Source organism: Rhineura floridana, chromosome 13 (genome assembly GCF_030035675.1).
Source record: "Rhineura floridana isolate rRhiFlo1 chromosome 13, rRhiFlo1.hap2, whole genome shotgun sequence".
NCBI lineage: Eukaryota > Metazoa > Chordata > Lepidosauria > Squamata > Rhineuridae > Rhineura > Rhineura floridana.
In genome coordinates this window covers 29,467,504-29,492,298 of record NC_084492.1, presented here as the reverse complement: position 1 = coordinate 29,492,298, position 24,795 = coordinate 29,467,504, and the positions used below count along the sequence as shown (strand labels likewise).

Genomic DNA, 24,795 nt, shown 5'->3' with positions numbered 1-24,795 from the left:
CATAGTGATGTCATCATGCAGCAATACAAGACTGGCTACACAATGGTACAACATCATCCTACCCATGACACAATCTCTGTTAGGTTGGAATCACCCGCATAACTCATCAAGGAAAGAGGGAAAAGCTGTAGTAGAAATTGCAGTGAAGGAGCAGCCGCCAGTTCTATAGGCAGCAATGGTGTCAAATAAGTTTTTCTTTAAAGTGCAATGCTTGCCTAATCTAAGCGTTTTCCTGGAAAGATTTGTGCCCAACTTAAATTTCCTAGCTTCTCTCCGAAAATCAAAACCAGAGAATATCTGGATTGCCTATAATTGAGCAGAACAAGAATGAACTTCTCGACAATCTGGTGATGCATAGTTTGCCATCTACCCAGAGTTAACACACATGCTGTTTGGACAGCAGTGGCATGCATAGCTCTCTATGGAGGCTGGCTGCCTTCTAGCCTAGATGACGACGTCTCAGTGCTTCTATTTATTAAATATCTCTCTTTGTAAGCAAAATTTGCCGATGGCACACAACGTCTCGCAGTTTTATGTTGCAAGGAAATAGGCCATCAGACGCATTCCCGGCAAGACCTTTTCTTCCTCACCGCCATCTAATCAGATGGATTTCCAGTGCAGCTAGGTCAAGGTTGGGTCACTCTGGAGACCCAGAGATGAAAGACTTTTCTCAAGCATTTTTTTCCACTAGGAAGTGTATAACAAAAACAAAAAGAGAGAGAGAGAGAATAGACTACAAAGGGAAACAAAATAAAAACAAAAGAGCATACAGACAGACACAGAAACACAATCGGACAGCAAAGGAACAACAAAATCACACATAAAAGGAAGGAAACACTAAGTGTTTCAGATAAATGGTTCACAATAAGCAGGGTTGTCATGGCATACATTCTGATCTTGGAGAAGGGGGTAGACTTTAACATTCCTCATTTCCCATTGCTCAGCATCAGCACGTCCAGAAACTCCCAGTCTGCTCCAACTCCTCCTTACCCCACATGGCTTATCTCACTGACCTTCCACTTTCAATAGATCTTTCGTGCTGCACCTCACTTCATGGTCAGCGCCAGCTGTCAGCATAGTTGGGCATGTGCCGAGGGCCCACACCCCAACAAGGGGCTCACTGGCTACTGCCTCCCTGGACTTGCTCCTCCTCTGCACCATTGCAATCTACTTGTTCACTTGCCTCTCACTCTGGGCCAGACAAAGCTGGTGCTGAGAAGGAGAAAGAGTAGATGCCTTTGCTTCTTGCTCATTAGCTCTCAGCCTGGCAAGCAAGCAGGCAATGATTGTATGTCATTATTTATCTAGATTTGGCACACAATGGGAGTGGATTGTTGACTGAAGATGCAAAATTGAGTTACCGGAGTGCGTACAGACTGCGGAGAGTGTGATTTGAGGGTCTGCTAGAATAGTAAGGTTGAGTTTATTGGTTTAGAGCAGCCTTTCCCAACCAGTGTGCCTCCAGATGTTGTTGGACCACAATTTCCATCTTTCCTGACCATTGGCAATGCTGGCTGAGGCTTATGGGAGTTGTGGTCCAACAACATCTGGAGGCACACTGGTTGGGAAAGGCTGGTTTAGAGTATTGATGAGTTTGACTGATGTGAGTATGTGGATCATGTAGGGCTGTGCTTGAGTGGGATCTGTATTTGTTGCTTATTGTTTATTATATATATATATTCTTTAAAAATGATATGTAGTTCCAGTAGCAGTTAGATTAAGTTGCGTTAGTTGTTGTTAGTTTGGGACATACAATTCATTATCACATAGCATAGGAACAAACACCAATCATTGTACTCACATAACGAAGATGAAAAGTAACTTTTGCTGAAGAGAGGTTTGTTCCTATGCTATGTGATAATGAATTGTATGTCCCAAACTAACAAGATTTTAATACTGATTACATGTTTGTATGTTTCAACTCTCAGCCCCTGACGAAGCCCAAAATACAAGGTGGCTGAAACGCATTGGGCTTGTCTTTTTAATAAACTGCTTTGGAATTATTTTCACAAATACACTTTTTGGCATCTTGGGGATTTTCCCCCTTTTTTCCTTCCTCTGACGAACCAGATGCCATCCACCTTCGCTGCACTTCAAATTGCATCTGCCAACTCAAAGTCAAGAGTGTCAGGACTGGATCAGGACTCTTCAGTTGCAGAGTCCACCTACAACTGCAGCCCCAAGAAGATGGATCCACTCCTCAGTCCATCCCATGTGAATCCTCTGACACCGGAGCCTGCATCTCATCTCCTGAAGTCCAAAGATATGCCTCTGCCACTGGACTCCAGTGACTGGACCACAGATTCCTCACAGGATTAGGAGAGCCCTGAAGAGCTTTAACTAAAGACCCCACAGCTGGAAACTCCACTGCCTAGAAGAAGCCAATGGATGCAGAAAAAGGCACCAGCCTTTTAAATGGCCAGATGCAGAATTCACCAGGCGGGGCTTACATCTTGACTACCTTAGCCCAGACAATAGTTGCTCCAAGACACTGCTGAGACAGTGGTCCTGAACCAGAACTTTTGTCCTTCTCCAAGCTCCTGACCATGCTTGCCTTGCCTTCCACAACCCTAGGGCCTACTGATCTCCACTTGCTTGGGCCATCGCCTTCCCTTGCTAGTGGGCATCACCATGGGTCAGGACAGACATCAGGTGTTCTCCTCTCCCTACTACTGTTTTTTTAATGGACTAGAGGCTCTGCCCCTGCATGCTGTGCATGCCAACCCAACCACCTATCCCTAGGAATGCTAAACTGCCCAGCCAAACTGCCCAGTGGTTCCAGATGTTGCTGCACAGCCACCACTGCCTCACTCTCTCCCTCCCCCAGGTTGACAAAGCATCCCCCCCGCCAGATCACCAAGGTACCTCTCCCCTCCTCCAGGTCACCAAGGCACCTTCCTCCCAGGCCTTCTCCCACAGAGGAGAAGTGAAGCTCCACATCAACTGTCCTGTCACTTTCTTCCTCACCCTCCATTGGTGGGGCAGGTGGTGGTAGCGGCAGCAAAGCAGGATGCTTGCTTAGGAGCTGCCCCGGCTTGTTGCTCCGCAGCTAACCCAGGACGCAGGGCGCCACTGCTGCCTGCTCACCTGCCTGCTCGCCCTCATCACCACATGGCCTGGTGGGAAGGGAGGCCTCACTTGCCTCACACACCCCATGCCTTCCCCCCCCCCGCCCACATGTAATGCTGCTGTCATGGTCCATGACAGTACGACAGCTTACAAAAATATTATCCAAAAATATACATATTAGAAATATGTCAAGAAACAGCACAATAGTGGAAACCAACAGAAGCTCCACCCTGTATTAATATTAGTCAGGCGTCTTCATTGCAGAGGGTTCCATCCAACCAAGTAATCCTGTTAGCACACGTAATGTTCTTGGCTAAAGGCTCTTCCTTTGTGCCAGGTGCGGGAGCCCTTTGACCCTCCAGATGTTGCTGGAATTCAAGTATCATCATCTCTGGCCATTCTTTGTTGGGGCTGACGGGAGCTGTAGTTCAGCAACATCTGGAGGGTCAAATGGCTCCCGCACCTGGCACAAAGGAAGAGCCTTTAGCCATGAACATTATTGAATTCAAGGCACTGCAATGATAGAGTGCCCTGGGGGGGACACACCATCTTACCTCAAATTTTAGCTGCTTCTTGACATTGGTACGTGTATCAGTTTCCTTTTCCACTTTCTTTTCATCACCACTGCAAACTCCATCTGTCTTCTCTGGAGGCAAAGCCACTGGGGGAGGGAGGGGAGGTGGAGAGAGAGAAATAGAACAATTCAGAAGGGGAAAAAATCAGAAGGCTGCCTTTAGTCACTTTTCAAATCAAGTCACCTTATTATGCAGTGATTTCAACTTATTTTGTACACAGACATGTGGATTTACATGAGATACAATCTACAGAGACATTGGTTTAATGTTTAAAAATATGATTTGAAGGCTAACAAAATACACCACCAATATAACATCATCCTCGATTAAAATGCCCTCTAGACAATAACGCAAGAACAAAAGAACTTGTACGTCCACTCACAAGAAATAAAGAGATGCATTGAATTAATTAAGGAGAAGGAAAGTCTCAAAAACTGATGCATTCTAGCTAAGACAGAACATCTGTTACCTGGGAATATTTCTGGTCTTCTAACCACAATTAGGACATCAGGACAACATTAAGGACTCATATATATTCATACCCCCTTCCTTCCATTTTCAGAAGTAACAATAGTACAGTGTTACATAAGCCTTGATATTAACACTATCTAAGGATAGCTCAAACCACAGGTTATACACCAGCTTCTAACCATAGTAGCACACTGTGGCTTTAAAGCAAACCATGGTTAGTATTTATTTATTTGATCTATATCCCACCCTTTCCCCCAGTAGGAGTCCAGGGCAGCAAACAAAAGCACTAAAAACACTTTAAAACATCATAAAAACAGACTTCAAAATATATTAAAACACAACAACCATTAAAAACATATTACAAAGCAAAACATCTTTTAAAACATTTTTCAAAAAGCTTTACAAACATTGAAAAAAGGTTTTAAAATATATTAAAAAAACAATTCCAACACAGATGCAGACTGGGATAAAGTGTCTATTTAAAAGGCTTAGTATTCAATACTTAGCATTGAATCTGGCACATGTGTAGCACTATACCATGGTTAGTTCTCAAAAAAGGAGGATGGGATATTGCATATTTTAATCAATCTTTTCAGCTGATTAAGCCAAGACACGGTTGTTCAAATACAGCCAGCATCTACTTTTAGGTGTCCCATCCTCTCACCGTTTTCCTTCTTCTTATCATTGGGCAATATTAAACGTCACTTTCAAAAACAGATGGATGGCAGTATTTTACTCTTTCACCAATCTTAAATGAGGATACAGGCAAGCACAGGCAACCAGAGAACAAACCAATGGAGAATATCTCAAACCTTACAGCTTAATCTTCCCACATATTCAGAAAGATATATTAAACATTAAAGCAAAGTCTTCTAACAGGTAAAAACTGTGCTGTGACAAATCAGACCCGTCAAGTGGAAAGAATAAATGGAGGACAGAGAAGAGGAAACTTGCCAATGCCTTGGAAACACTTTTGATTAAAAAAAAAATTACAAGCAGGCAAAGGTTTTCAGTTTATTTTACCTGAGATCTGGTTGCTAGGGGACTATTTCCTTTAAAACTCTTCTTTGTGTTTCAGCGCATTGTGCACTGCAATTTCTGTTGGAGAGCCTCTTGCGCTCTCTTTCTGGAGCATGTAAATATCTGTGTATAACTAGCCTTGGGCCCTGGGCAGCAGGAGGAGTAAGACTATTGCATAGGCTCAGAGAGCTAGATGGCATCCCTCCTGGCCAGTGCAGGAAACCCAGAGCTTGGTCATCTCCAACCAATGCCTCTCCTGAAAGACTTCCAGTGAGGGAGGGAGCCCACCAACCCCTCTGACTAATTGGTTTCATCATCAAACCGCTCTCATCTTTAGAAGGCCACCCACATCATACATTTAAAGGGCTATTATACCATTTTAACAGGCATGGCTTCCCCTGTCCTGGGAAATATAGTTTAATGAGGGTGCTGAGAGTTGTTAGGAGACAGTTATTCCCCTCGGAGAGCTACAATCCCCAGAATGGTTCAACAATCGATCCTCTTTCCAGGGAACTGTAGGAACTGGAATTCTTTGAGGGGAATAGGGGTCTCCTAACAACTCTCAGGACACTTTATTTATTTATCCCGCCCTTCCTCCCAGCAGGAGCCCAGGGTGGCAAACACAAACACTACAAACACTTTAAAACATCATAAAAATAGACTTTAAAATACATTAAAACAAAACATTTTTTTAAAAGCGTTGAAGACATCTTTAAAAAAAGGTTAAAGACATATTTTTTTAAAAAAAGGTTGAAAAAACATATTAAAGAGCAATTCCAACACAGACACAGACTTAACAAACTACAGTTCCCAAGATTCTTGGGGGGGCATGACTATTAAAGTGGTGCAACATTGTTTTAAATGTATAGTGCAGATGTGGTGTCCCCGATTCTCAGCCAATATCTATCCTCCTGAAACTTAATCCTGTTTGATCAAGACCTCATCTGCACTGTACATTTAAAGCAATATCATACCACTTTATGGCTTTCCTCAAAGATTCCTGGGAAATGTAGCTTGTTAAGGGAGATGAGCGTTGTTAGGAGACCGCTCTTCCCCTCACAGAGCTACAATTCCCAGAACAGTTTACAACTATGACTGTACGTGAGTTCATTTTTGTTACTGGAATTTGCATCTTAGAAAAACATATTTCCCAGAGATTTAAAGAGAGACATTGCAAATTTGTAAGCTGGTTTTTTGTTGTTACATTTATTCATCCCTTTCCACCCAAAAAGTGACTTACAAATATATAAAACATTGAACAGCTTGTTAGTTACTTAAAACCAAAGACAAAGAAAAAATACAGTTAATTTCTTTAATTCTAAAAATAAAGTTAATTCATTTAAACAAATGTTGCTAGCAGCAGGAAGTGAGAGCAAGAGAGACAAAGGTGATGAAAGCCACTGAATCATGCCGCTCAGTGTCAACACTGGCAGCACCATAAGCACAACTGAGCTGCACACCAGAGTTCAGCAATACCCAGTAAGAACTTCCACCAAGAATCTTGCCAACCATATTAAATACGTCCAGCCTAGACTGCTATCTTAAATAACAAGGAAGCATTAAAAGACTCATGTTTCCAGTGTCTGAGCCATTGGAAAGAGGTCCATGGACAGTATTATTACTATAAAAATATTCACTGACTTCCTCTTCAGATGTCAACCCTTTTTTCAAAGAGATGCATTTTAGGGTTTAAAACATCAGTCCTGCAGCTGTAGGAAGCCATAGTTTGCCTCTTGTGGGAATAAAAGCAGACAGAATCCAAAAAGCTACTCTAAGCATCCCTCAGATCTTTTCCTTGATTCTTTCCCTTCAGCTGGGACCACCAAGCTATATCCCAAACTCCTTTTGAAACACTCCTTTCATTTTCAACAGCAGTCTGCCTTGTGACATTGGAGACATGGGTGCTTAAGAAAGCCATGAAGTGACTCCCCTATGAGGAACACTTGCCACATTTGGGGCTTTTTCGTTTAGAGAAAAGGCTAGTAAGAGGGGACATGATGGAAGTATATGAAATTACACATGGCATGGAGAAAATGGATGCAGTAGGGCCCCACTCATACGGCAGGTTAGGTTCCAGACCTCCGTCGGAAAGCAAAAACTGCCGGAAAGCGGATCAGCTGTCGCGGGGGGTCTGGAACCTAACCCGCTGATCACACCAGAGGAGGAGGAGATCAGATCTTCCCCTCCTCCGGGGCGATCAGCTCAAGTGGGGGAGTCTGATTGTGCCAGAAGAGGAGAAGATCGGCTGTAGCGTGGTACAGCCGATCTTCTCCTGGCACGATCAGCTGGAGTGCTCCAGCCCCCCCTCCAGCTGATTGCCCCACTGGGGCCGTATTAACAGAACGCCGAAAAGCAGGGCGCCGAGAAGCGGGGCCCTACTGTAGAGAAAAGCATAACATTTGAACTCATGGACTTCCAATGAAGTTGAATGTTGGAAGATTCAGGACAGAGAAAAGGAAGTACTTCTTCACACAAAGAACAGTTAAACTATGGAATTCGCCCCCACAGGAGGCAGTGATGGCTACCAACTTGGATGGATTTAAAAGAGGATTTGATAAATACATGAAGGCTATCAAGGGCTACTAGCCATAATGGCTCTGCTCTGCTTCCGCAACTGGAGGTTGTATGTTTCTGAATACCAGTTGCTGGAAACTGCAGGAGGGGAAAGTTCTCTTGTGTTTAGGTCCTGCTTGCAGGCTTCCCATGGGCATCTGGTTGGCCACTGTGAGAACAGGATGCTGGACTAGGATCAATCACTGGCCTGCTCCAGCAGGCTGTTCTTATGTTCTTCATCCCAAGGCCAAGCCCAGATTTGAAAGGCCACTGGAAAAGTCCCTCTTTGTGGGATCCCTTAAAGTTGCAAGAGGGAGAGGCTACCTTGTAGTGTAGCATTCACCTCCCCCCACACACACACACTCCCCCACCCCCAAGCCCCCCACCCCTGCAGTCCAAGGAGACTTCTGACTGGACTGAGATTCCTATTTCCCCATCCCACCAGCCCTGAAAAAAGCACTGCCTAAAACAGAGGCTTTTGTTCTCATTTTCAGTCAAATGATCATTGCAGCGTCTTTGAAAAACATTACATTTCTTTCTTCACAGCGTCCCTTTTCTCCGTCTCTTTGCTATTAATTGGAAAGTATGTGCCTTGAACGCTACACTACAATGTTCCTTTTCTATTTGAAACTGGAAATACAACAAAGGGGGAGGAAGCTATTACATTTCAAACGTTGTGAAATACTATTCCTGCATTAAAGAAAGCTAATTGGCACAAGTATACTTACAGATGTCTTTTGCCGAGGACAGTTAATTAATAACATCTATTTGTGAGAAAGAACAAGAGAGAACAAAAAGCATATGTGTAAGGGTGCTGAATCCATTACTGTCAATCTGCATTCTGTGTTCAGGCTGTTACTGAGTTTCACCAACAATGGCAGGCAATAATACTATTGGTTCTTTAAGAATTTCATGCCATGGCAGAAGAGATTGACTGAGTGTCTAACAAAGTGCTTGGAGGGGAATGGAGCTTAGGTTGAATATTGTGGCCTTGTCACTTCTGGATCTGTCTGAAAATTCAGCAATCTGGAAATTTCAAAAATCCACCATGCTTTCCATCAATACGCCAATGAGTCGCATGTTCATGAGCAATACATGTACAAGTATTCTTGTGATATTTTAATCTTTTTGCATCACAATGTCAGCCGTCTCACTGTATTTGAATCCGTTTGCATCATACCACTACCTCTCTGTCAAATAAAATACGCATGTGCATGAACAACTGGTGGAATCCTAAGACTGCAGAACTGGTGGAATCCTAAGACTATGACGATGCACCGTGACTAAATCAAACATGGTAGATACTTGATGCACCATGAGTTGCTCCACACCAAAATGACTGCTGATTAATGCATGTAGCAAGGAATAATAAATATTCCCATCCATAAAGTCCTAAAAAGCTTATCCAGACATCCCTTGCAAAAACATTTCCTGCTTTACTATAGCTTTTAAGATCTACCAAGAGCAAGCTCTTCACCGTACTATCCAGGTGGCAATTTGGAACAGCAAAAAGATTTTCTTGGGGGCTGTCCAGCAAACTTGGAAGTCCCTTCTGATGGAGACACATCAAAGTCCAACAGAAGTATTTTCCAGAAGCACAGTCAAATTTTCTTGAATGGACTCATTTTTAACATTTGGAATAAATCAACAGTGGAGTGATTTTGTAATCATTGATATAATCAACTTGGGCTTTTTGTCTTTATAAGAACATAAGAACATAAGAAGAGCCTGCTGGATCAGGCCAGTGGCCCATCTAGTCCAGCATCCTGTTCTCACAGTGGCCAACCAGGTGCCTGGGGGAAGCCCGCAAGCAGGACCCGAGTGCAAGAACACTCTCCCCTCCTGAGGCTTCCGGCAACTGGTTTTCAGAAGCATGCTGCCTCTGACTAGGGTGGCAGAGCACAGCCATCATGGCTAGTAGCCATTGATAGCCCTGTCCTCCATGAATTTGTCTAATCTTCTTTTAAAGCCGTCCAAGCTGGTGGCCATTACTGCATCTTGTGGGAGCAAATTCCACAGTTTAACTATGCGCTGAGTAAAGAAGTACTTCCTTTTGTCTGTCCTGAATCTTCCAACATTCAGCTTCTTTGAATGTCCACGAGTTCTAGTATTATGAGAGAGGGAGAAGAACTTTTCTCTATCCACTTTCTCAATGCCATGCATAATTTTATACACTTCTATCATGTCTCCTCTGACCCGCCTTTTCTCTAAACTAAAAAGCCCCAAATGCTGCAACCTTTCCTCGTAAGGGAGTCGCTCCATCCCCTTGATCATTCTGGTTGCCCTCTTCTGAACCTTTTCCAACTCTATAATATCCTTTTTGAGATGAGGCGACCAGAACTGTACACAGTATTCCAAATGCGGCCGCACCATAGATTTATACAACGGCATTATGATATCGGCTGTTTTATTTTCAATACGTTTCCTAATGATCCCTAGCATGGAATTTGCCTTTTTCACAGCTGCCGCACACTGGGTCGACATTTTCATTGTGCTGTCCACTACAACCCCGAGGTCTCTCTCCTGGTCGGTCACCGCCAGTTCAGACCTCATGAGCGTATATGTGTAATTCAGATTTTTTGATCCAATATGCATAATTTTACACTTGTTTATATTGAATTGCATTTGCCATTTTTCCGCCCATTCACTCAGTTTGGAGAGGTCTTTTTGGAGCTCTTCGCAATCCCTTTTTGTTTTAACAACCCTGAACAATTTAGTGTCGTCAGCAAACTTGGCCACTTCACTGCTCACTCCTAATTCTAGGTCATTAATGAACAAGTTGAAAAGTACAGGTCCCAATACCGATCCTTGAGGGACTCCACTTCTACAGCCCTCCATTGGGAGAACTGTCCGTTTATTCCTACTCTCTGCTTTCTGCTTCTTAACCAATTCCTTATCCACAAGAGGACCTCTCCTCTTATTCCATGACTGCTAAGCTTCCTCAGAAGCCTTTGGTGAGGTACCTTGTCAAACGCTTTTTGAAAGTCTAAGTACACTATGTCCACTGGATCACCTCTATCTATATGCTTGTTGACACTCTCAAAGAATTCTAATAGGTTACTGAGACAGGACTTTCCCTTGCAGAAGCCATGCTGGCTCTGCTTCAGCAAGGCTTGTTCTTCTATGTGCTTAGTTAATCCAGCTTTAATAATACTTTCTACTAGTTTTCCAGGGACAGAAGTTAAGCTAACTGGCCTGTAATTTCCGGGATCCCCTCTGGATCCCTTTTTGAAGATTGGCGTTACATTTGCCACTTTCCAGTCTTCAGGCACGGAGGAGGACCCGAGGGACAAGTTACATATTTTAGTTAGCAGATCAGCAATTTCACCTTTGAGTTCTTTGAGAACTCTCGGGTGGATGCCATCCGGGCCCGGTGATTTGTCAGTTTTTATATTGTCCATTAAGCTTAGAACTTCCTCTCTCGTTACCACTATTTGTCTCAGTTCCTCAGAATCCCTTCCTGCAAATGTTAGTTCAGGTTCAGGGATCTGCCCTATATCTTCCACTGTGAAGACAGATGCAAAGAATTCATTTAGCTTCTCTGCAATCTCCTTATCGTTCTTTAGTACACCTTTGACTCCCTTATCATCCAAGGGTCCAATTGTCTCCCTAGATGGTCTCCTGCTTTGAATATATTTATAGAATTTTTTGTTGTTGGTTTTTATGTTCTTAGCAATGTGCTCCTCAAATTCTTTTTTAGCATCCCTTATTGTCTTCTTGCATTTCTTTTGCCAGAGTTTGTGTTCTTTTTTATTTTCTTCATTCGGACAAGACTTCCATTTTCTGAAGGAAGACTTTTTGCCTCTAAGAGCTTCCTTGACTTTGCTCGTTAACCATGCTGGCATGGTTTTAAAAAAACTTTTTTCTTTTTTAAGAAAACTATTTTATGGGTTCAAGAGTTATTACTGTCTCCAAAACCCAGATATGTGAAGGGGGCGAGTAGAGAGAGTAATCTAGATAAATAAATGAAGATTGCTGTCAGGTAGAATTACACAGACTCATTTTGGGTTTACCAACTTGGCATTGATTTTGTGTCACTGGAAACTAAACATTCAGTAGTAGAACTGACACTATCACTAACTTGTAGTATTTGAAGAGCCGGGAATTAAAAGAATTCTAATTCAAACTTGTCAGGCCTAGATAGAAAGCAAAAGAGAACCTCAACAAGCTCCAGCAGACTGAGTATTTAACATGGTCAGTGTCAACCATGATTTCTTGCCTTGATCCTAGTTGAAATCCAAAACATTTCACATTCAAACCATGGTTTACCTTGGTGAGATAAACCATCTCCCTGGATGACCTATATAGGGAGACCAATGAAACAAATGCTTTAAAGCACACAACTGCACAAATTATAACAAGTAATAGGTGTATTAAGAAAAACCATAAATAGGGGAAAGGAAGAATGGATATCAAGGACAATGCTGAATACAGTAGAACTGATTCAAGGAAGCAACACTGGTTGCAGTGAAAACAATGAATGAAATCCACACTGTAAGAAAGCAAATAGCAAAGTGCTAAGACCAAAAACAGGAATGAATTCACAAAATGTTACATAAAAAGTTGGGATGACAGGATTCTGGTTAAGTCCTGTTTTGCAGGTTCTTCTTTAGAAAAAAACACAACTTCTTCCTATTTTTGTATGTAGCACTTTGCTATTTGCTTTCTGTACAGTGTGGATTTCATTCATTTTTGGTTTTCCTTAATACAAATATTATTTGTTATAATTTATGCAGTTGTGTGTTTCATATCATTTGTTTCAGCAGTTGTTATACAACTGCTGCCTTGCTGGAGATACCAGCAGGAACACACTAGCGAGACCCAGTCATCACTTCACTAGAAGAGAGTCTGGGAGACTTCCTTGCCATGGTTTGCTCAGTGTAGGTCCAACACAACTTTAATTAAGCCAAGTATACAGTTTGCCAATCCACTTCAAAACATTCTGTCATATGCTGATTTTAGGGCCCGGTGATCTGAGAATGTCCTTAACAATGGAACAAGTTAGGTATGGGGAATTTTGTGGCCCTCCAGATGTTGCTGGACTCCAACTCCCATCAATCCCAGCCAGCATGGTGAATGTTCAGGGATTGTTGGAACTGTAGTCGAGCAACATCTGGAGGGCCATAGCTTCTTCAGCAATCTCTGGGCTAGCTAGACAAACATGGCAGACAATTTCCCTATGAGCTGTACAACCCTTATCATAAGAAACAACTAGTTTTGCACTTTCGAATTAGAGAAGTCCTGTAAGCAGGCAATTATCTTCACATTCAAATTTCACTTTCAAGTTTTAATTCTAAGACATGAATGATAAAGTACCATCACCCCCTGCTAAGCACACGGCTGCACTGATTGAAATATATTCCCCCAAGATGCTTATATTGCGCTACCCCACAGTCCCCCTCCCACACCAACTGGAGAAAGGGGGCAGGAATCACACACGCAAAGCAGAAACCAGCCTCCATGAGAAAAACCAAATGAGCCACTCTGGAATATAAGAACACATGCCTGCATTGGGTTTAGAGACAGGCGGCTCTGGCCAGGACTAAACATTTATCTTGGCATATGGTGTATCCAAAGCCAAACTTTCCAAGGTAATGCAAGCACAGGGCATTTGTAGGAGAGAATCAGCAAGTGGAGACAGGCTGAGCACTTATCAGGTATTGGGCAGTAGTGTAGTGGCAAAATAAGTAGTGCAGGGTCCCTTCATGATAGTCCTGCCACAGACTCTCACAGCCATGCCCCCTTTCCCACTTCCACTTGCCTCCCTTGCTCTCCTTGTGGTCTCACGAGTCCACACTCCACTACAAAAGAGGTCCCTAGGAGCCAATCCGCATGAAAGGGGAGACTAACATTCCCTTTTCATGCAGATTGGCTCATACATAGGGACCTGGCTGGGACACTGTTCCCCAAAAAGTAATGAGTTTATGACTCCCCTGCTACCCTGGATGACTACACCCCTGTGCCTTGAACCAGGGCTCTCAGTAGTCCTGTCATAGAGCCTTACCTCTTGCACCACCAATGACATTTCCACTGCAAGCCTAGCAGACACAGCATGGACACCATGTAGGTTGCAATACCAGCCTGCCTGAGCATTCCATCAGGTGACCCTCAAGAGCCAATCTCTGTCCAAGCCCTATAAAGCCCTAGTCCCAGAGCTCACTCCTCAGTCCAAGCAACTCATCCTATGCGTGAGGACTCTGGCTAAGCTCTTGTCCCTAATTGTTACATTGGATCTTGACCCCAGCCAGGTGTTGACTACACAACTGCCCCGATCCCTCCAACTCCCATCAGTCCCAGCCAGCATGGCCATTGGTCAGAGCTCTGAAGACCAAAACCAGCTCCTTAAATTGGGCATGGAAACGAACAGGCAGCCAAGGCAACAGATACAGAGTAGACGTCATACGATCTGAACATACCCACAAGCATTGTAGCCACTGAATTCTGTGCCAACAGCTGTTTAGATCAGTGTCTATCTAAAGCCCACTGGGAAACACAGCTCCACCTTAACTTTGACACTAGACATTTCACTTTGAGGAGAGCTACAGCATTTTGTACACCTAATGTAATGTAAAGCCTACGGCCATACTACCCTGAACACGCCTGATCTCGTCTGATCTTGTAAAGTAAGCAGGGTCAGGCCTGGTTTGTACTTGGATGGGAGACCATCTGGGAATACTCGGTGCCGTAGGCTTAGGGGAAGGCAATGGTAAACCACCTCTAAATACCTCTTACCATGAAAACCCTATGAATATATCCAAAAGAGATTCATAGGGTCGCCATAAGTTGTAATCGACTTGAAGGCATATAACAACAACAATGTAATGTAAAGTAGCTGCCACAAAATACCAAATTGCTTAGTTGACTAAAGTGTTTTCATGGCTCTGCCACAGAGAAGGAAAAAAGGAAAACGTCTTTGCACTTAAATTTACCATACATTTGAAAGACAGGTTCCAGTGGCTTGATCCCTATTTGCATCAGTTGTTTGTTGAACCAATTGATTTTGAATAAGGAACATCCAATTTGTTGCATCAAGAATCCTTTTCATGCATATATACTTTTTTCCCTTTTTTAAAAAAAGAAAAGAATTTTGACAGAAGTTGCCAAAACATATGGCGGTTCTAAATTGCTATTAGTTAGCAATTATATCACTACAGTACAAGCTCAGGCACCAAACTTCAATTCCTCACACTAAATTGATGCATTTATACCAGACAATCCTTTCTCTTTCCAATTAGTGCCCTGGCTGGTTATGTTTCATCAACAGCAACTGCCAGATTAAATGCCTTACTTGACCATCTTCACCCAACCTACTTTGATGTTCACTTTTTCAAGCTTCAGAATACCTTTTGGATGAACATCAGACAGCATTAAACAGAATTACTAATTAATTAAGCAAAGTTAAATTTTAAACACTGTTTGTTGTGTTAGCCAAAAGCCTCAACAGAACAGCCCTTTCCCATCTCTGCAGAGATCAAAGGAGATCATTTCCTTTCCCCACCCATCCACCCCCCCTTCTCTCCAAAATTAGCAAGTTTAGGCTAGAATGAACTAATGATGAAATATTATATTGCTATGTTTCAACAGGTTTTTCTTTTTTTTAAAAAAATGGAAGGTTCCAAATTAATGCTGCTTAAAAAATCTAGAAAGTTATACTAATTATGCCCCAGTCCCACAATTTGCAAATAAGTACTATGGAGAGGAACATCAACAGTATTAGGAACTCCAGGATTTGAGCCAAGAACCTCAGGGACGGGGGGGGGGTTGTCTCCTAAGCTGCCACAGACCTCATGTCCTCAAGTAAGGGAGCCCTTTTGGGGTGCACAAGGGAACGGTATGATGGAGCACCAGCCTCTGCAATTGGCAGGCCGCATAAAGCCTTTCGATTGGCCTAGCCTGGAATCTATGCCAGGAATCTGGCTTTCTACCCTCAATAAGGGTAGAACAGCTGCAGCTCTGGTGGACTGGAGAAGACCTGCCCTGGAAGTGAGTACATGAGCATCTGGGTTCTTGCTTGCTTGCTCCTCTGGGTTGCTGTCTCTCAAGACCGCTGCAGTCCCTGGTAAGTGCTGCAAGGACTGGGACCCCCCTGCCTGACCCTGCCTCCAGAGAGAGGCTGTAGTCAATCTTGCAGCCCCTTGCATCAGCTCCTGGCTTGGTCAGGGGGCATGAGGGCCCAGCTGCCCTTGGGTGGCGGGTCTGCCACAGGAGGAGTTGTCACCGAAGGAGTGGCACCAAAGGGTGCCTCCCCTTGAGGAGTCCCTTAGGGAGTTCCGAGGGTGAGGACACTACCCCCTTCTATTTTTGTTTTAAACCAATCTGGAGGAGACTGGTAGTGGGACAGGTATATGGCGCATCTGTAGTTCCTGTGCAGGGTGAGAGCCTGTGCAGTGAACTGAATGATAGGAGAAAATTGCCAGATGCCTTCAAAGTGAGAGTCTACACCTGGCAGAAGGCTGCCCTCCCTGGGTGTGAGACGTGGAGGAGTAGACGTGCCCTGTGTGAAAGATATTGAGTGGGTCTGGCTGTTGCCAATTCTCTCAGAGGCCTACTGGGATAATTGGCTCAAGTAAGTTTTGTTGATGGGCTCTTGTTGGGTTCATATCAGGTATTTAGGAGGAGTCTTAGTATGGCGGGACATGGGTGATGCCACCCCAATTTCAGTGATCATGGGTAGAGGGAGGTATAGCCATGGGAGGGTTGTGAACTACCACAGAAGCCGAGGGCAAAGCTATCTATGCCTTGTTCCACGCTCCCACTCCTCTCATGGACAGGTTCCTTGTTGCTCATCTGCTGTGCCCACTGGCCTGTGTGTGCTGTTGTTTAACACCAGATCAGTACACAATAAGACTACACTCACCCATGATTTGATCATGGATGAAGGTGCCAATTTGGTGTGTATTACTGAGACCTGAGTGGGTGAGCTGGGAGGAGTTGATCTGACCCAGCTTTGCCCACCTGGATACTCAGCACAACACCAGCACAGCCTGCAGGGATGGGGGGGGGAGTTGCTGTGGTATACAGAACTTCCATCTCTGTCACCAGGAAACCACTCTGTCTTGGAGCTGGCTGTGAGGGCCTGGTATTGAGCCAAGGAGCCAAGGATTGCTGTGGGTGTACCGTCCACCCTGCTGCCCAGCAACTTCTCTGACAGAGTTGGTGGAGGCCATCTTGGCTGTAGTATTGGAGGGGCCCGGAACAATAGTCCTGGGTGATTTCAATGTCCGTGCTGAGGCTGCCTCTAGTGTTTTGGCTCAGGATTTCATGACCTCCATGAAGAGCTGTCACTTGTCCAACACATAGGGCAGAGCACACTCTCGGCTTGGTGCTTGCTCCACATGGAAGAAGGGGTGATCTGGAGCTAGGGGGAATGGATGTCACCCCATTGTCATGGTCAGACCACTTCCTGGTGAAGTTTAGATTTATGGCTCAGATCCTCCCCTGAAGGAGGCATGGGCGGATTAAGATAGTCCACCTCTGCAGACTAATGGAATCCACTGGATTCCTGAATGCCCTGGGGGGCTCCCAGTATATAGAGTAGGTGACTCTTTTGAAGCTCTTGTCACGGTGTGGAACAGCGAGGAACATCAGGCTCTTGACATGGTTGACCTGAGCGCCCTCTCTGGCATTGTGGAGCCTGGTTTGCATCCTGGTACACCAGTGTGCTAAGGTAAATGAAACAGGTTGGACGACAGCTAGAATGCATGTGGCGAAAGACGTAATGTAAGGCTGATCAGGCACAAGTAAAATATCATAACCGCGCCTACTGTGCAGCGGTGAGGGCGGCGAAGAAGGCCCACTTCTCTGCCACCATCGCATCCTCAAAGAGCCGTCCAGTGGAGCTTTTCCATATTGTCAGGAGTCTGTTGGCATCAACTCCAGGAAATGGAGTTTTAGACCCTTCGGAGGCCCACTGTGAATTGTTTGCAAGGCACTTTGAGGATAAAGTTGCTCGCCTCCATAGCAATCTTGATGCCTCGTCCACATCTACAGTAGTCCCCAGTGAGCTGTCCAGTGCAACGTCTGCTGCAACTTCCTGGGAAGAGTTTCAGTTGATGCAGCCTGATGATGTAGACAAGGTGTTTGCAGTGATGCGGCCAACAACATGTCCTCTCGACCCTTGCCCTTCTTGGCTTATTAAAGCTTGCAGATGGGGTTTGACCGAGTGGATCCAGGGTGTGGTCAATGCATTGTTGAGGGAGGGAGTGGTTCCAGCCGCCCTGAAAGAGGCGGTGATCTGACCACTCCTGAAAAAGCCCACCCTGGACCCATTGCTTTGCAACAGCTACCGACTGGTCGCAAATACCCCCTCCTTAGGGAAGGTGATTGAGAGGGTTGTGGCATAGCAATTGCAAGTACTCTTGGATTAAACAGATTGTCTTGACCCATCCCAGTCTGGGTTCAGGCCTGGTTATGGGAATGAATAGGCCTTGGTCAGCCTAATGGATGACCTTTTTCAGGAGGACAGAGGGAGTGCGACCCTATTATTCTTACTTGATCTCTCGGCGGCTTTTAATATTATGGACCATGGTATCCTTCTGGGCCAACTTGGTGAGATGGGTATTGGAGGCATTGTTTTACAGTGGTTCCGATCCTATCTCCAGGGTTGTTTTCAGATAATAGCATTGGGTGATTGTCTTTTGGCCCCCTGGCAGTTGTGCTGTAGGGTAGCACAGGGTATCATCTTGTCCCCCATGCTGTTTAACATCTATATGAAGCCCTTCAGAGTAGTCATCAGGAGATTTGGGGCGAGGTACGCTGATGATATCCAGCTCTATTTCTCTGTAACATCTGAATCAGGAGAGGCCGTGTAAGCCCTGGACCAGTGCCTAGACTCTGTGGTGGGCTGACTGAGGGCCAATAAACTGACTCTCAATCCTAGCAAGATGGAGATGCTGTGGGTTGGTGGTTCCCGAGTTCAGATAATTAGACTGTTGCCTGCTGTGGATGGGGTCGTATGCCCTCTGAAAGTGCAGGACTGTAGTCTGGGAGTGCTCCTGGATCCATCTTTGTCGCTAGAGGCCCAGGTGACCTCAGTGGCTAGGAGTGCCTTTCACCAGCTTCGGATGGTAAGACAGCTGCATCTGTTTCTGGACCAAGATAGCTTGACCACTGTTGTCCATGCACTGGTAACCTCCAGATTGGGTTACTGTAATGCGCTGTATGTGGGGCTGCCCTTGAGGTTGGTCTGGAAGCTGCAGCAGGTGCAAAATACAGTGACAACTGCTTACTGGGGCAGGGTATCACCAACATGTCACCCCGCTGCACTGGCTACCTATTAGCTACCGGGCTAAGTTCAAGGTTCTAGTTTTGGTGTACAAAGCCCTATACAGCTCGGGACCAGGATACCTGAAAGACCATCTTATCCCTTATATACCCAGTCGATCACAGCACTCTGCAGGTTAGGGCCTCCTGCAGATACCATCTTATGTGCTCACATACCTGCTATCAACCAAGATGGCAGCAGGGGCATTAGCCCCTTAGGGAAACCTCGGCCGCCATCTTGGGTGATGGCAGGGTTGCGCCCACAGTGCAACCAGCATTTATGTCAAGGGAGAGTTAGGTGGAGCATGCAGACAGGTGCCGTGGGCCAGTGCAGTGGGGTGTGGGTGTGTATGCCTGGGAGCTCACTCTAGCGATCCATGACAGGGTCAGGAGCCCGGATTTGTGGGACTGGAATATGGCAACCCTACACCAGGGATTGAACCTGGGTCCTTCTGCATGCAAAGCAGATGCTCTACGACTGAGCTATGACCCTTCCAAGTAACATTTCCTTTAATTAGTTCATGGAACTACTCTGAACAAAGGGGGCAGCGGGCAAGAGATGGGAGACAAATTCAAATAAGAACCACCCAGAATAGCACACCAATTTGCTCTTTTGCAAGGTTGCGTATTGTGGCTGCCAACTGCAATTTAAAGATGCAGCAATACAAATTTTAAATATTTATGTTTCCACAGTGATTTTTTTTTTTTTTTTGCTTTTTCATTTTGTCTTTTTTTTTTTGTTGGTGTTGTTGGTGTGGTCCCTTTAGGGTTTTGTTTTATTTTACTTTTAAAGTCTTAAGGAAAAGCCTATGCAAGACTATTTAAATGAAGTCTGCACATAGGTAATGTCATTAATAATGCAGGCCTTTGATTTCCGACCAGTCTCTTGTCTAACTTAGATGTTCAAGGAGAAAAGTGGGTTTCTGCCACATTGGCAATGATAACAAGAGTTCTGAAGCTACCAGGATGATAATAATAATAATAATAATAATAATAATAATAATAATAATAATAATAATAATAATAATAATTTAATTTATGTGTCGCCTATCTGGCCAATGGCCACTCTAGGCGACGTACAAATCAGTTGCAGTAAATGCAACACAATAAAATACACATAAAATACAATATAACAAGGAAACTATAAATAGAAATGATAACAGTTCAGAGTAATAGGCAATTAGTCCTGAAAATTAACCCTCCCCGGAAGTCCCGAAGGCCTGTCTGAAAAGCCAGGTCTTCAAGGCTTTGCGGAATACATTCAGGGAAGGGGCATGCCAAAGATCATTAATCCAAGTTAGGCAAGTACAGTGAGAGCACCAAAATATAAGCATCTAATATATAAACACATAAACAAGCATAGATCTCGTGTCCTTAGCAGCAGTGTTTGGGCGATCCTCTGGGGGCAGCCAGTTGCCACTCTGTCATTCACAGCTTAGATGGATCTTTAGCTCTGCAGGGTGATGTTTCTTCCCTCTTCTCAGGCCTCCGCCATGGACTTCTCTCTGTGTGTGTTTGTGTCTATTTCTCCTTTCCTGTCTGTCTTGATAGTCTCATGACCCCTCCCTTATAGTAAAACGACTCGTTTCATAAGTAATATTCACACGTTCATGAATGTTTTTCCTCTCAGCTAGAGTTGCTCCTATGACCTAATAGAGATACTGTGCTGACCTGCTGTGAAAGAGTCCATAGCTTTCTCTTGCTTAATACACTTCTACGCAGCCTGCTTAACAGCTTAATTCCATCCACTGCAGAGTGGATGAACTTCACTAATCCTTATGCAAGATCCCACATAGACCCTAAATATGGCATTTAATAGGCAATTTGTGAATGTCACCTACAACTCCTTGTGTCTACAACAATCTTATGCAAATCTTACAATACAGGGACTTGGCATAATCCTGAGTGAATGTCATATAGCTCCTACTCTGAATAATGAAGACAAGGGCAATACTGAACATTCTGCATGGCTACTATGCCAAGTGGGTAATGTTCCTAATCTCTCACTTGGGATGCTCACTACTCCTGTATTGCCTTTGCCTCCTCAGGACAAAGAGGATGTCCAGTCTATCATTGGACTCCAGCGGTTCTTTGAGGCCAAGCTGAGTGCAGCCTTCGGTGACAGGAAGTTTTCAGTGCTGCGTGATAGTGATAGAATAAGCATATCAACCTTTTCATCAAAATTGCTTCCCATGGGGAAAGCTGTCACTCTGACCCACACAGCTCATCACAAAGAAAAAATGCTGCAAAGACCAATCTTGAATGTTCTTTGGCTTGCTGTGAACCAAGCATACAACTCATGCTCCTGCTATCATGAACAGGCTTAGGAGCATTTATTATCCAGCTAAAATGTATGGACGAAGGCAATTGCAGGTGGTAGCAGCAGTCAGTATTCTTGGGCAGTTGTCAAGGGCCCAATGCCCCAGTGGGGTCCACCAGTGTTGCTACTTGCCTATCCATCTCCAGGATTTTCAGTTTACCAAGTGCCCAGGATGGGAGCCATTAGGAAGATGCCATTTTCACCATTCCACAAGGCCCCAGAACGACTTAGGATCCGGGTATTTGATGTGTCCTCGACTCTGTATGTAACTCCACACACACTGGAGGTGCCCCCCCCCCATGTCTGAGGTGAGGAAAGTAGTTTCCAGAGAGAGGATCTCCTCAGTGGTGGTGGCCCAGTTGTGCGATGCTCTCCCTAGCGAGGTCTGCCTGGTGCTTACTTTGGCCACGTCCACATATTACATTTAAAGCAGTGTTATACTACTTTAAGCAGTCATGGCTTCCTCCAAAGTATCCGGGGAAGTAAAGTTTGTTAAGGGTGTCGAGAGTTGTTAGGAAGCTCCCATTCCCCTAACAGAGCTACAGTTCCCAGTCCCTCTACAAACTCTGGGAATTGTAGATCTGTGAGGGGAACAGGAGTCTCTTAACAACTCTCAGCATCCTTAACAAACTACAGTTAAACTACAGCGTAACTACATATATATGAACATATGAGAGAGAGAGAGAATTTGGAAGGGTAATTACCATTACCATGTTAAAGAGTGTGTATGGAATGCTGCCTTTTCATTGGTTATAGGACTAGCCACATTCCCAGATCTGACTTACAGAACAAGAAAGACCTGGGCCACATTCACACCATACATTTATTCCACTATTACTCCACTTTAAACAGTCATGGCTTCTCTCAAAGAATCCTGGGCAGTGTAGTTTGTGAAGGGTGCTGAGAGTTGTTAGGAGACTCCTATTCTCCTTACAAAGCTACAATTCTCTAAGTGGTTTGACAGTCAATCCCTCTTCCCAGGGAACTCTGGGAATTGTAGCTCTATGAGGGGGTCGCCTTCCAACACTCAGCACCCTTCACAAACTACACTTCCCAGGATTCATTGTTTAAAATGGAACAATAGTGGAATAAATGTATGGTGTGAATACGCTCCTGATTACTTGCAGGTTTTTAAAAAGTTTCTTCTTATGGGGTGGGAAGGCAAAGTTTCCAACTAAAACAAACAGCTGGTCTCCAGGTCATCTATACAGGAGAATGGCTGCTTTGGGCTAATTTCAACAGCCCCGTACCTCTATGTTTCTATTATTTGCTTTTAACTCGCAGACTAATTGTGGTTCCATAAAATAAATAAAAAAACATGGGGAACGGGTGATTGACTCTCCTCCAAAGAAATGACATTTTTCTCTTTCCCTTCCAGAGGAGGAAAAAAAACCCACGCTGACTGGTGCTAGTGCTTTGAGGTCTGGATACGATTGAGATGAAACATCTGTTAAAGGGGGGGGAGAGAGAATTGTGAAGAGAAGGAAAAACTTTTTTTCCCCACCAAAAATACATCTTTTTCCCCCTCCTAGGCTTAAACTTAAAAGATGTGATGGAATCCAACTTTTAAAATATAACCCTGAAGCTACTTGAAAACTATAAAAGTCACCTCAGAATCTGAGGGAAGTCAGAAATTCCACTGTTCACGCTGGGCTTTTATGAAGAGCAGGCTTCAGGAGGGGGGGGGGGGAAGGCTGTAATCTGTCTAGGTAACAAAGGCCACTTGTTCTGCCTGTTGAAGGAAAACGTTGGGTTTCTGTAGCTACTCCAGGCAGAAGTAGAGTTGAAGCATACAATAGGCCCCTGACACCTTGGCACTTTCAATCTGGGACAGCAAACTGGCCAAAGCAATATCCCTTTCTTTTCCCACCCATTCCCTCCCTCCTGCAATTGCTACAGTATGTCTGTACTTGGGTATTTGTTATAGATTTGCCAAGACAATGGGGTTGTTGTGTCTGAAAACACTTGTCCCTAAGGGCTTCCAGAATTTAACCAGCTTACAAAACTTTATGAAAAGATAGTTTGTAAATTCCACCCTTCGGACGATCCTCGCTATCTGGGATACTTGCTTTTGAGCCAGAAGGGGAAAGAAAGAGACTGTTAGATTGTGTACATGTAGAATTAAAGCGCATTCCTCCCCTCCAAGAATCCTGAGAACTGTAGTTTCCTAAGGGTGCTGAGAAATGTAGTTCTGTTAGGGGTAAACTACAATTCCCAGGATATGTGCAAGTGCATTGTTATGTTGTGCAAGAGAGGGAAACAGAAGGCATCCATAACCAAAACTATAACATTTTTGTTATAAACTGTTAATCATAAAATCACACTTTCTTGACCATGAATTTTTTTAAAAGCCTATGCCACTTTAAGGAGTGCAGGCTGGCATCTGGATCACTTTCCACAATATTGGTTATAAACAAGACCACGGTAAAGCCATGTGCAGGGTTTGTGGGGAGGGGGCACCAGGGACTCCCACCCATAATAATCATTGCTGGGAACGTAAAAGAAGAAAAAAGAACTTTGTTCCTCAAGCAGAATGAATTAAACCACAGGTATTCACCGTATTTCCAAAGAAGTTATGTTCAAAACCTTGTGGCAATAATTGTTCATTTGCAGTGGTTGAACTCTGGCAGAGTGCATTCCTCTCTCTTCTCTCTGCTCAATCCATGCAGCAGTAATAACATGGAAAGCCTCTTTATACCAAAATCAGACAATTTATCCAAAGAGTCAACCATTTCCTACTCTGACTGGCTGTGGCTCTCCAGGATCCCAGGCAGAGAGGGGTCTTTCCCCCCCCACTTGCTACCTGATCCTTTTCACTGGAGATGCCAGGGATTGAACTGGGATGCATGGTATGTGCTCTACCATTGACTTATGGTCCCTTTGCTTCTGTTTGTTCAGAACTGTAGACAGGCTGCAGGGCAGTCCTATGCAAGCCTGCTCAGAAGATAGTTCCACGAGACCTACTCACAGGCAAGTACATATAGGATTGTAGCCTTGAGGCTTTGTTTCAGAACCCTGGCGCAGCCTCACACACTCCATGACTATGGTCAGGAAGGAGCGCTACAGCATCCCAAGAGGACTGAGAGTGTGCAGCAAGAAACAAATTGTTGGCCATCTCCCGTTCCTCTCATCAGTCATCACCATCATCATTTGTATGCCACTTTCCCACAAAATTGTGCTCAGAGTGGCTCGCAACAATAAGTAAAACAATTCAGAAAGCATACTAGAAATAATCCCATCAATAAATGTGACCCCCACACACACACAAATCTATACATTGTATAAAACAATGAGAGAGAGAGATGGACTGTCTTGAAGTCGATTCTGACTTATGGCGACCCTGTGAAGAGGGTTTTCATGGCAAGTGGTATTCAGAAGGGGTTTACCATTGCCTTCCTCTGATGCTGAGAGGCAGTGACTGGCCCAAGGTCACCCAGTGAGCTGCATGGCTGTGTGGGGATTTGAGCCCTGGTCTCCCAGGTCATAGGCCAACACCTTAACCACTACACCACACTGGCTCTCGAT

At 44.4% G+C, this 24,795-nt stretch overlaps 1 protein-coding gene and 1 pseudogene across 1 annotated transcript in view; one reads left to right on the top strand and one right to left on the bottom strand.

The window, feature by feature from the left end:
* NKD1 (NKD inhibitor of WNT signaling pathway 1) overlaps window positions 1-24,795 on the bottom strand; it is a 173,224-nt gene that overhangs the window by 36,879 nt on the left and 111,550 nt on the right. The window contains exon 5 of the mRNA XM_061593989.1: window positions 3,624-3,730. Coding sequence (XP_061449973.1) covers window positions 3,624-3,730 — 107 coding nt within the window. The remainder of the gene's footprint in view (window positions 1-3,623; window positions 3,731-24,795) is intronic.
* LOC133369487 (5S ribosomal RNA) lies at window positions 14,261-14,379 on the top strand (annotated as a pseudogene).